Source organism: Grampus griseus, assembly GCF_964374135.1.
Source record: "Grampus griseus genome assembly, chromosome: 14".
Taxonomy (NCBI): domain Eukaryota; kingdom Metazoa; phylum Chordata; class Mammalia; order Artiodactyla; family Delphinidae; genus Grampus; species Grampus griseus.
The window spans coordinates 437,024-447,939 of record NC_139008.1 but is presented as its reverse complement, the minus strand read 5'-3'; the positions used below and the strand labels follow the sequence as shown (position 1 = coordinate 447,939).

The window sequence follows — 10,916 nt, the reverse complement described above, 5'->3', positions numbered from 1 at the left end:
CCGCTCTTCTCTCGTAAGTGGTTCGTGTGGAAGCGCGGAGACACGCCCGCGAGCGGGGCGCGCACGGCAGGGACGCACGCGGCCCCGAGTCCGGCGGCCCCACAACGCGGGCCGGACGCGCTCCCGGCCCAGAGTGGTCCTGGGAGGGGCCGCTCCACGCGCTGTGTTCCCCTCCCCGCCCGGGGCAGAGACCAAGCAGGTACAGAAAAGAAACACACAGTTTATTGTTCATCTGAAATATCACATGCATTTTTTTAAAAATTAAAGCTCTTTATTTAAACGTTTCGATAGCATCTTACCAATTTGGTGGCAGCGAAAAGAAGCTCTACCAATGACAAATATTTTGAAAAGCATTTACAAAAATACATTGCACAAAGTCCTATCTCTCATCTTTAAAAATAAATTAATATTCAAAATATTTCCACCCCATCTCCCAAATTTAGTTTTATATAGGAAATTTTGATCTATATATGTATCCTGTAATATATGAAACATCTGTATACGTTTTACCCAACTTAACTGCATAGGCATTATTTTCAATTCTAACAAGAGTGAAAAAAAATGCTAGTTTATGTAGTTTTTGTATATCTGAGGACTGTTGTGCAATATACATAAAACTCTTCAGAAAACCAGTCAGCACCATCATTTTATCTTTTTCTGAAAATACAACATTTATGGTACACCAAAAGACTGTCTTAACCCAATAAAACTTAAATAATTTTTCAGGTAAAACATCTGTAACACCTTAAGTGCCTTGCAGATATCTCATTTATAAAGTCTGCTCAGTAAAATAGTCTAAATATTAAATACTAATTATAACCAAAGCAAGTCTCACAGGAATTGAGAGAGAATGGCCAACAGCTATAATAAAAGGCAAATCCCAACCAGAGCCAGTACAAAGTGCTGCTGTAAGAAAACCTCATCACCAAATGTCCTGGTTTCATGAATTTGCCACACCGGACAATCTCCTTTAATAACCATCAGTGGAATAGAAGCATAAGCCTCTGAAAGACTTAGAGCATGTTAGTGTTTGCTTTTCCAGAAAAATTCAAAACAAAACCTGAACATATCCAAAAGATTGGATTTCTTGGTTCCTATTCATAGTGTGAAGTAAAACTGCAGGGAAAATCTGATGGGATGAGCCCAGTGGAGACCTGAGAACTCTCTTTACATGTTTGTGTAGATCCAGACCATCCCCTTTCGAAGCAGACCCACTTCAACCTGCAAAGGGAAACTCTCCAGGGTTCCTGAACGGATGTTCACACGCCAAGCCCTGACGGAAAATCGTTCTCAGAAGTGGGAGCAAACTAGGCAGGAGAACCCGTTTTCATTACTTCCCCACCTGGTGACTTGAAAGAACTACTGGTGCCGAACAGAGGAGAATCTCACCCTAAAGAAAGGGAGTTCAGAACTCTGAACTTTGGTGACACTGTTCTTCCCTGAAAGAAACGTGTGCTGGGTTGAACACATATCTGCCCCAAAAGGTCCTTTTTAAAAGGGCCAGTGAAGGCCGCTGTCAAGGCTTCAAGAACACTCCAAACCTTTTAACTTCCTTTGCTTTGTTGCTGATGTCAAGCAAATACAAAGAGTTTTATGTTCAAAAACAAATCCCCCAGAGGCCAAAAGTAAGTATCTTTGTGAACTATACATTCAGATGAATCTCCACAGAGACCACCTGTAGCTAGTGGGTCTCTGAGCCCAAGCAGTCAACATGCAGTGTTTCCTGTGGACAGAACAGCAAGCTGGGTGTCGGCATTTATCGCTTCCACACCCACGTCCTGCTGGCAGTCAGTGCGTTTATTTCAGGGGTGACATTATACTGCTCTCTGTATGCCCGTGTCCGTGAAGGATTCCAGTGTTCCAGGCTGTCCCAGTATATACAAAATGTACAAGAACAGTGAGTAGTCTCTTTACTTGATAGGCTCTCCGTGAACTCTGAACCGGTAAAGACACGTGTATTCGGGATGGCCCCAGTTAGAAAAAATCCGAAGTTCCACTATTTGGAAAGCTCTTTCTGGTCTTTTCTGCAATTGAGGAGGGGAAAAAACAAAAACAGAACACATTTATTTCCTATTACTACCACCAAGCCCAATCACTTCCCCAGGTAAGAGATTTGAGATTAAACAGCCAAGTTGGAGATTAAGCTTTCAACGTGAACTATATCATCTATCACAGGACGCAAAGTTCAGGTGAAACTCTTGAGAACTCATCACCCTTGACACATTTATGCAGAACAAATTATATACTAAAAAGGCTCACTCAGGAACAGAAAAGCTAGGAAGCTCAGATCCGCTTTCTCAGAAGTTGGCCCTCACACCCCGTGGGCATTTTCGTGAGTGCTGGCAGGTCCTGTGGATGCAGGCAGCAGGGAGGAGACCCGGGAGCCTGAAGCCTGTGTGAAGCCAAGGATCCTTACCGGGGCAGAGAACATCTGTAGTGACTCCCCTTCTTGATCGTAGGTAAACTGCCCCAGGAGCTGCCCTTCTTCTTGATACTCATTTTCTAATCCCTGAAACAAAACCATCTAGTCACTAAATAAAGGAAAAACGGTTAGTGAGGTAACTGGGAGAGGGAAATTACTGTTCCATTAAAGTAAGGCCCTCTGTGTGCTGGGCATTTTATTAAGGGCTTCTCGCAGATCACAAAGCCCGTGAGGTAGGCATTATTCCTCCCGTTATACAGATCAGGAAAACTGAAGCTGGGAGAGGGCGAGCTAACAGGTAGCAGAACACACTCGACACCCACGCGGCCCACTGTAGCCCTCCATGCTCCCAAGTGGAAACCCAAGGGCACGTGATGAGCCTGGGGAAAGGAGAGCAGGTCAGCAGAGTGTGGGGCCCCAAGGAGGTCAACTCACACAGCCAAGAAGAGGAGGACAGGCGCCGGGGGGCTGGGGGACAGGAGACAGTGTTTAACAGGGACAGAGTCTCAGTTTGGGAAGATGACAAGCATCCTGGAGATGACAGTGGTGATGGCTTTACGACAGTGTGAATGTACTTGATGCCCCTGAACTGCATGCACACTTAAAAACGCTTAAGATGGTAGGTTTTATGTTCTGTGTATTTTCCCACAGTAAAAAAGTAACCAAGTAGGAAGTACAGGTGACTAATTTGAATGTCTGTTTCATAAAGGGAAAGGACTTTCTAGGTACAAAAATGCCATGGAAGAAATTACAGGTAATGAGCAGGTGTAACTAAACAAAATTAAGACTGACAGTGGGAAGTATATCTGTAACAGAATAACACATGATTAATATTTTTATATTAAAAAGCTCAAATATTCATAAGGAAACTAAGATACCGAAAGATAAATGAATAGAAACAAAACCAGAATCTACAAAAAAGGAAACATGCATGTGAAATACATAGAAATGTAGATTAAAGTAAGATCTATCGAATTAGCAGAGATTTAGAAAGAAGAGGACTCAATTAGAAAGGGAACTACAAGATAAGGAACGCTTCTCATACTAACAATGCGTATGGTGCGATGAATCCAAGGCCCCCTTTGAACCCCTGAAACATAACGCCACCTGAGTGTCTAGCCTGAAGGATCACCAAAAAGTGAAGAGGCTTATCCTGAAACGTGGGGAGTGGAAACAGTCAACAACGGCGAACTGGGGACGTGGACAAGGGCACTCTGTGCTGCTCTTTAAAGAAGCATGTGAAGATCTCACTTCACACCCTGTGGGTGAGAGGGCCAGGGGTCCAGCGTGGGTGACTGGTGGTGACGCTCTAATGTGTTCAGATTTCAGATGCTGCTGCTGTCTGTACACCTGAAACTGGCACAGTAAAGCTCAATGCCATGGACAAATACTTAACGGCCAATTTGTTTCTTTAAGGCAGGAAGTGAAATTTTATGAATGGTTTTGTCTCAACTGTACTTCTTTTTCGGCACGCGAGATCTTAGCTCCCCAACCAGGGACTGAACCCGTGGCCCCTGCAGTGGAAGCGTGGAGTCTTAACCACCGGACTGCCAGGGAAGTCCCTCCACTGCACTTTTTAAGGGAAAATACCAGTGTTGGTGGTGACTTCTGTGGTGCTGGGATTCTGGGTGTCCTTTTCCCCAACGTCCTCGTGCTGTTCTGTACATTCAGCCTCACGCTGTTGTCAGAACAGACTTCACGGCCGAGCAGATGAGAGGCCAGTCCTCCCACAGCCGGGCTGTTGTTGTCCCCCTGCGCCCCAAGCCTCCCTCCCTGGGGAAGCCCTGGAACATCTCCCTCCACATTTACTGGCTACTCAGAGGTCAGTGGGCAGAGGGGGGGACGGCGACACCGGTAATATACTCAAGTCCCCAGCGTTTGCAGGGCTCGTCTCCAGGAGATTCCCAGACGGGGTGAGGAGGGCCGCCCCGGGACGGGGTGCACTCACGTAGACCGCGAAGTCCTTGGGGGCGCTGGTGATGTTCCCCGTGGGTGACAGAGTCCTTGGTATGTGCTCTAGGGTGAAGGTGGTCGGGTGGATCTTCATCGACAGCCTCACCACGAGGTACCCCTGGGAGCCTCTGAACGCCCAGCAGTTCCCTGGATAGATGTCAGGCTGGGGAAAAGGCAAACACTAAAACTCAATAGCTGAACAAGCTCTTAACCACTCGAAAAAAAGGAGCAGTAAGAGAAAAAACTGGTTAACATTGGGGGGGGGGTGGAAATGGAATTTTTGCTGGTAAGAAACGGTCGTGAGCAAAATCAAAAGATGAAGTGAGGCAAGGCATTTGTGACTTAATCCCAAAGGCCCACTGTGTGCAGTGTGAGGCGAGTGCTGAGTCAGCCAGAACCTTAAAGAGAAAGGACGGCACACATCTCAGAGAAACACAACTCTCGGTGGTCCTCAGACAGGAAAAGATGCGCCGCCCTACAGAAAACAAGAAATTACGAATTTAAATGACGGGGTGCCACCATGTCTCACCTCACAGATTGCCAATAACCCTGAACCGAACAAAACCTGCTGTGCACGCTGCGAGGACGTGCACTCTTGCACACTGACACCGTCGCCGAGGGAAGCAGCGCCGGGAAGACCAAGCATCGGCGTATGCGGCTACCCTCTGACTGACGGGAGAGCCACCTCCAGCCGAGCGCGTGTGGGCACAGGCACAAGATGCAGAGGCGGCGCACACTCATCGTGACAGCACTTTTAACAGCAACAGAGGAGCCACAAGCCCACGCCAGGGCTTGGTCAAGTCGGCGGAGCCGCGTGTCTTCAGAGGCCAGGACGATGTGGGCCCCCACTCGCCGTTCATCCTGATGCCACGCGTGCGTCTCCTGCCCCTCCAAACACGCCGCTGCCCACCTGCGTGAGGGGCTCAGGCCCTTGGCACAGCCCTCCCGCCCGCAGAGGCTGCCAGGCTCCACTGGGGTGAGCCAGGCTGCGCCCTCTCAGACAGGCCTGGATCTGAGCCGCAGCAGAGGGGCCGATCCTGGATCCTTTGCAGACTCTGGCTTCCCGTGAGCAGCCCCTCACCTATGACTCACAGTCCCTCGGTGTCAACTCTCCCGTCCAGGGTGCCGTGCGGTTCTCCCGAGAGGATGTTCCCAGCAGGCCCGCCTCCACTTGCCCCTTCACATCCACCCAGCACCTAGGTACTGGCCGCTACCTAAGCTCCAGACCCAACCTGCAGCCCAGGGACAAGGCTGTGGACCTGCTGCAGAACGTCGAGACCTCTGGAGCCCTTCGACCTCTGGGACAGCCCTGCAGCTTGGGGCCAAGGGCAGCGGGGTCAGTCCAAGCAGCTCAGACGACAAATGCCAAGCCGGGCAGCCCCCAAGGACAAGACGGCCACTAGGACGGGACTGGAGCACCCAAAACATGAGGTTCACTGACCCTGACTGGATGCTCAAGTCAACTCCCGACTCTGAGATCGGATTTGCGCTTTTTAAGTGAGAGACGGCTACTGTGTGCATGGTTCACACAGAGGGAGTTATTGGACCTTCCTTCAAACACTGTCATTAACGTTAGTGCCGAGGTCCGGTGGACGTCTCTGAGCGCTGCAGCTCTCTGTCCCTGAGCCCTGCGTGGGCACAGCCCGGGCGGTGAAGGGAGGCTCTGCAGCAGCGGGGCGCCCAGCGCCTCTGCAGAAGGCACTGGAGGACAGGGCCCTACAGTCCCCTGAGCAGCCGTGGGTGTGACATGCAGAGGGAGAGGGGCTCCTCCTGACGCCACCTGCGCGTCTCCACCCGTTCCACCTCCTGAAACACCGAGGAAGCGCAACACACAACCTCCTCGTGGAAGGCCCTCCAGCTCTGACGGTGAGCGACACCCCAGAGAAATGGGTGAAGTCAGACACAGGACAGGATAGGCAGCCTCGCCTGCACCAATCAAACACAAGCAGAACCAACAGATGGCATCGGAAGTCACCTTTGAGGTGAGAGGGGGCAATAGGGGACCTAGAGGCGCTGGGACTGTGCTCCTGGGTCCACAGACGTGCCCGCTTGATGCAGATCCCCTGAGCTGTAGACTGAGGGTCCGCATGCTCCAGCTTACACCTCAACAACAAGGTAAGCAAGCACACCCCTAAAACGGCTCAGCCGGCACCATGACTGTGCTGGAGGCCTCGACCCGCACTCGATGATCCGGACACCTGCTCACCTGGATGGCCACGCGGGGGGACTGGGAGAAGTACCAGAGCGGCACACCGAACAGGCTGATGAGTGCGGTCTTGGTCTCATACGTCTCAGAGCAGCGGGTACTCAAGATGCTCCCACCTACAGCAGAGTTGAAATGTGTCTCAGTATCTTGTCCTACTGTCTCAGAAACAATATCACTGCCCACCTGTAGAGGTTTATCTGAAGTGCTCTAAACTTCTCACGTCTCTAACTTCCATGAAGAACCTTCTGCTTGCAGGTCGGCTCTATTCTTACTGTTTCCAAATTCAGGGCCAACAGCTCACAACTACTTTAGGACACGCAGTCCCTCCCACCCACCAAAGACTCTTAAAACACTGGGCTCCCCGCCTGCCACTGTAGGGACAGCGACTGAGTGAACTTTTGTTCACGTTTTAAAATAAATAATGACGAATTCAACCCGGCACCAGTGTTACCTGTCAGGTTTTCAGAGGACCTACTTAATAGGCCAAAGGGATAAAATATTATGACGATTACCAATTGCTGGGGTAAATAGGAAGGTGCTAACAAGGACAGGGTTTCTATTTGGAAATAAACAGAAATGTCCTGGGGCTTCTTTGGTGGCGCAGTGGTTAAGAATCCGCCTGCCAGTGCAGGGAACACGGGTTCACGCCCTGGTCCGGGAAGATCCCACACGCCGCGGAGCAGCTAAGCCCGAGCGCCACAACTGCTGAGCCTGTGCTCTAGAGCCCGTGAGCCACAGCTACTGAGCCTGTGTGCCACAACTACTGAAGCCTGCGTGCCTAGAGCCCGTGCTCTGCAACAAGAGAAGCCACCGCAATGAGAAGCCCGCGCACGACAAAGAGTAGCCCCTGCTTGCCGTAACTAGAGAAAGCCCGCATGCAGCAACGAAGACTCAATGCAGCCAAAAAATAAATAAATTAAAAAAAAAAAAAAAGTCCTGGAATTAGGTAGTGGTGACTGTTGTACAACATAATAAATATACTAAAAGCCATGAAACTGTACACTTGAAAATGGTGAAGTTTGTTATGTGAATTATACCTCAATAATAATAATAAAGAGTGTTAAAAAAAAAAAAAGTCCACTTTGCCGGAAACAGGACAGACAGGATGTTGGTGCCAAAGCAGGCCAAAACAACATGGTGTGGGAAGAAACATCAACTAAAATAAATTAAAAAGAAAAACAAATAAGTGAGTAATAAAACTAAAAAGTCCTGAGCAGTCTGTATGCTAAGAGCCAACAGTCCCTAACGTGGCTGCACATCACGACCCCTCAGAACATCTGCAAACGCAGCCGCAGGCCCCTTTTAGAGCTTCTCACCCGATAACGGGGGAGGGGATTGGATGGGATGGAATTTTAAACAAGAAAACAATGTGATTTTGACATAGCTGATCAGCAGGTCCAAACTTCTGAACCACTGAATTCTTTTTAAAATATCTTATTCTCATTCTAAAAAAGTGTCTTCTTAAATACACTGACTCACTTTTTTCACTTAAAAAGAGCCAATATACGTTTTGTTCAGTAACAGAACGTTCAGTTCAGCCTTGTCAGGATTATCAGAATTCTGAATTAATAACATACCAACCTGTGAGGACTCATTAAGCCTCTAAGAAAAAATGACAACTACTGGTCCCACTGAACTGTTAAATCGTCATTTGATGTCTCTGAATTGCAAAAATGATTTCTTCAGAAATCACTGAATTTCAAAACACAAAACTAAAATCATTTAATATTCTAAAACAGTCATTCTAAACAAAATATACCGAAGAGCAGTTAGCAGCCTTACTAACTTCTGACGCTGGAAGAACCTGGCGGTGTCTGCCGGGAGCGGCAGCCTCCTGCACTGTCTGTTCAGCCCCCGTGAGAAGGTGAGCGATGGGGACGGGCCGCAGCTCCCGCCAGGCCGCTCTGAGCCCCATCGCCTGGTGCTCTGAATGGCTGGGGCAGGTGACTGACACTCACTGTGGGTTGATGTCCCCACCCCTCCCACAGGCCCTCACCCTTTATTACTGAAGTGTTATCAAGAACCTCCTTTCCTCCAAGAGACCGTATTAGTCACCCAGCCCTCATCTGCAATTCCTAAGTTTTAAAAATTCAGAAAACCAAGATTTTCTCTAACACGTATGGTGGCAAAATGCTCCCTGCATTGACAAGACGTCATTCCCGTTTTCACAGACGTGTTCCCATGTGTGATCCGGGTGTGCTGCCCTGGACGCCACCGAGGGATGGTGACAGAAGTCCACGGACACGATGCTTCACTAAGCCAAGTCTGGTTTATCCAATACACCTGGTCCAGAGCCTGTGCCATGTCCACGCAGCACTTCCAGACTCAATGGACCACTTCCTCGAGAAACCAGAATAGCACCCCCATCCTTCCCTCTATTCATTCAGCTTGACCCATGCTGCTCTAGGGTCAGTTTCTTTTTACTGAACTCTATACTTAAAAAAACCCACACACTGTACAACACACAAGATCATAAGTGAATAATCAATAATTTCTGTGGTGGTAAACTCTCATATGGCCAGAAAAACCTAAAAGCTACTGAAAGGCCCCCAAACTGAGATTTTGCTGATGTGTGTCATCTCACAGGCTCACACCCACAGCTGACGCGTGAGCTGCAAGCACAGCCACCAGAGCTCCTGGGGGAACCTGGCTGTGCTCTGAGGCAGAACACTAGGGGCCCGCCTAGAATAATGCTCTTTCTCAGATCTTTGAAAGTTCTAACAAGCTCCCTACTGTTGGGCGTGGGGCAGGTAACAGCCTCTTGAGTGGTCTCCCGCTGACAGTAGCACTTTTGGGTCAGGGGTCTGGCACTCACCCCCGGACTCCAGGGCGAAGTCCACCATGCCAGTCTTGTCCTGGGAGTACAGCCTCAGGGCGCTGTTCACGATGGCACGCGCTTGCTGGGCAGTGGAGGCACACACGGAGACGACCCCAGAAATGAAGGACATGTTTTCAGTTAACTCTATTTGGGGACAACAGGCACGGGGGCTGTCTCAGCAATCCCAAACTTCAGTCCTGCTCTCAACTGCGGGGATCCCGGCTCAGACACAGGCAAGAAAGTCTCAGAGCCGGAACCCCCAGTGCCATAAAAAGTGGACAAAGCAAGGACTAGCGTTAGAGATGGTAACTTGGGACTGTATTATGGGAAATTTTTGTGTAATTCCAGAAGGTATGTGGCCACCCAGGGAGACCAAGTCTTTGGGACAAAAAGATTAATAAAGTATAAAGTACTCCTAAGAAGTAGTGTGATAACAATAACACCCGAAGCTTACCGTTCCCAGCACCCTGCATGGTGCTAAGCACTTTTTATATCATAATCACATCCCTAGAAGACCATTCGTAGAACAAAACATCAAAATCTGCTAGCTTGGGACTTCCCTGGTGGTCCAGTGGGGAAGACTCCACGCTCCCAATGCAGGGGGCCTGGGTTTGATCCCTGGTCAGGGAGCTAGATCCCACGTGCCGCAACTAAAGATCCGGCGTGCTGCGACTAAGACCAGGCGCAGCTAGCTAGCTGAATACATACATACATGCATAATAAATAAATTTAAAAATCTGCTAGCTTAATACCTAGATGATCAGTTTCACTACCATGTGTATTTTAAACAATTCTCATCGTCTACTTACCGCTTCTGTTATTCCAGAAACGCCCGCTCCATTCACAGCAGATACTACAGTTTCAGAAGTTGGCATCTGTTTTGTCACAGAAATGTGGTGGGTAATGTTCTTCAGTATCTGCAGCTCTAAATCTCGTAATAAAATCTGCAAGTTATCCTTATTTACAAATTGAGCAGACAGTTTCTGGAGCAGCCACTCGAGAGAAGATTCGTGCTGATCTCCGGAGAACATGAGTCTGAGAGTTTCTCTGACTTGGGCGTCCACCTAGTAAAATCATTGGTGAATATAACATGAATCTACTGTTTTAGCGAAATCATTTCAACTCTTCACTCTGTCACCTTAGATACCCTGGAAAGATCACACAGCAGTTCAAAATCCATAATGGAAACTTGACACGGTTTCTTCCCTTCATACGAAACTTAAGAACCCTCCAAAGAGGCTGAAATACACTCAGGGGAACAGGGATAGAGGACAGCACAGCCTAGGTGCCCTGGGTGCCCACGGGACAGCAGGAGAGGGGCCCTGCCCCAGGTGAGGTGCAGATGACAGGGCCCCTCGTCTTCAAACTCAGTCTGAGAAGGAAACAGTCACACACACAACTGAAAATGTAACTTTACGCAGGCTGGAAGCGTCCAAGTGCATTATTTCTACACACACACCGTTATGTGTATAAGCTCCTCTCCTTGCCCCACAGAGAGCGGAAGACGGGGCAGAAGC

The 10,916-nt window shown here is 49.0% G+C and overlaps 1 protein-coding gene across 7 annotated transcripts in view; it reads right to left on the bottom strand.

Annotated features, from left to right (window-relative positions):
• Nucleotides 1–1,886: 1,886 nt before the first annotated feature.
• SUN1 (Sad1 and UNC84 domain containing 1) overlaps nucleotides 1,887–10,916 on the bottom strand; it is a 50,192-nt gene continuing 41,162 nt past the window's right edge. For all 7 annotated transcript variants that reach the window (XM_082669700.1, XM_082669702.1, XM_082669703.1 and 4 more), the window contains 6 exons: nucleotides 10,209–10,463; nucleotides 9,397–9,481; nucleotides 6,582–6,697; nucleotides 4,371–4,538; nucleotides 2,417–2,509; nucleotides 1,887–2,024 (listed from right to left, as the gene is read on the bottom strand). In XM_082669700.1, the coding sequence (XP_082525826.1) occupies nucleotides 1,911–2,024; nucleotides 2,417–2,509; nucleotides 4,371–4,538; nucleotides 6,582–6,697; nucleotides 9,397–9,481; nucleotides 10,209–10,463 (831 nt within the window). In that variant the 3' untranslated portion in view covers nucleotides 1,887–1,910. The remainder of the gene's footprint in view (nucleotides 2,025–2,416; nucleotides 2,510–4,370; nucleotides 4,539–6,581; nucleotides 6,698–9,396; nucleotides 9,482–10,208; nucleotides 10,464–10,916) is intronic.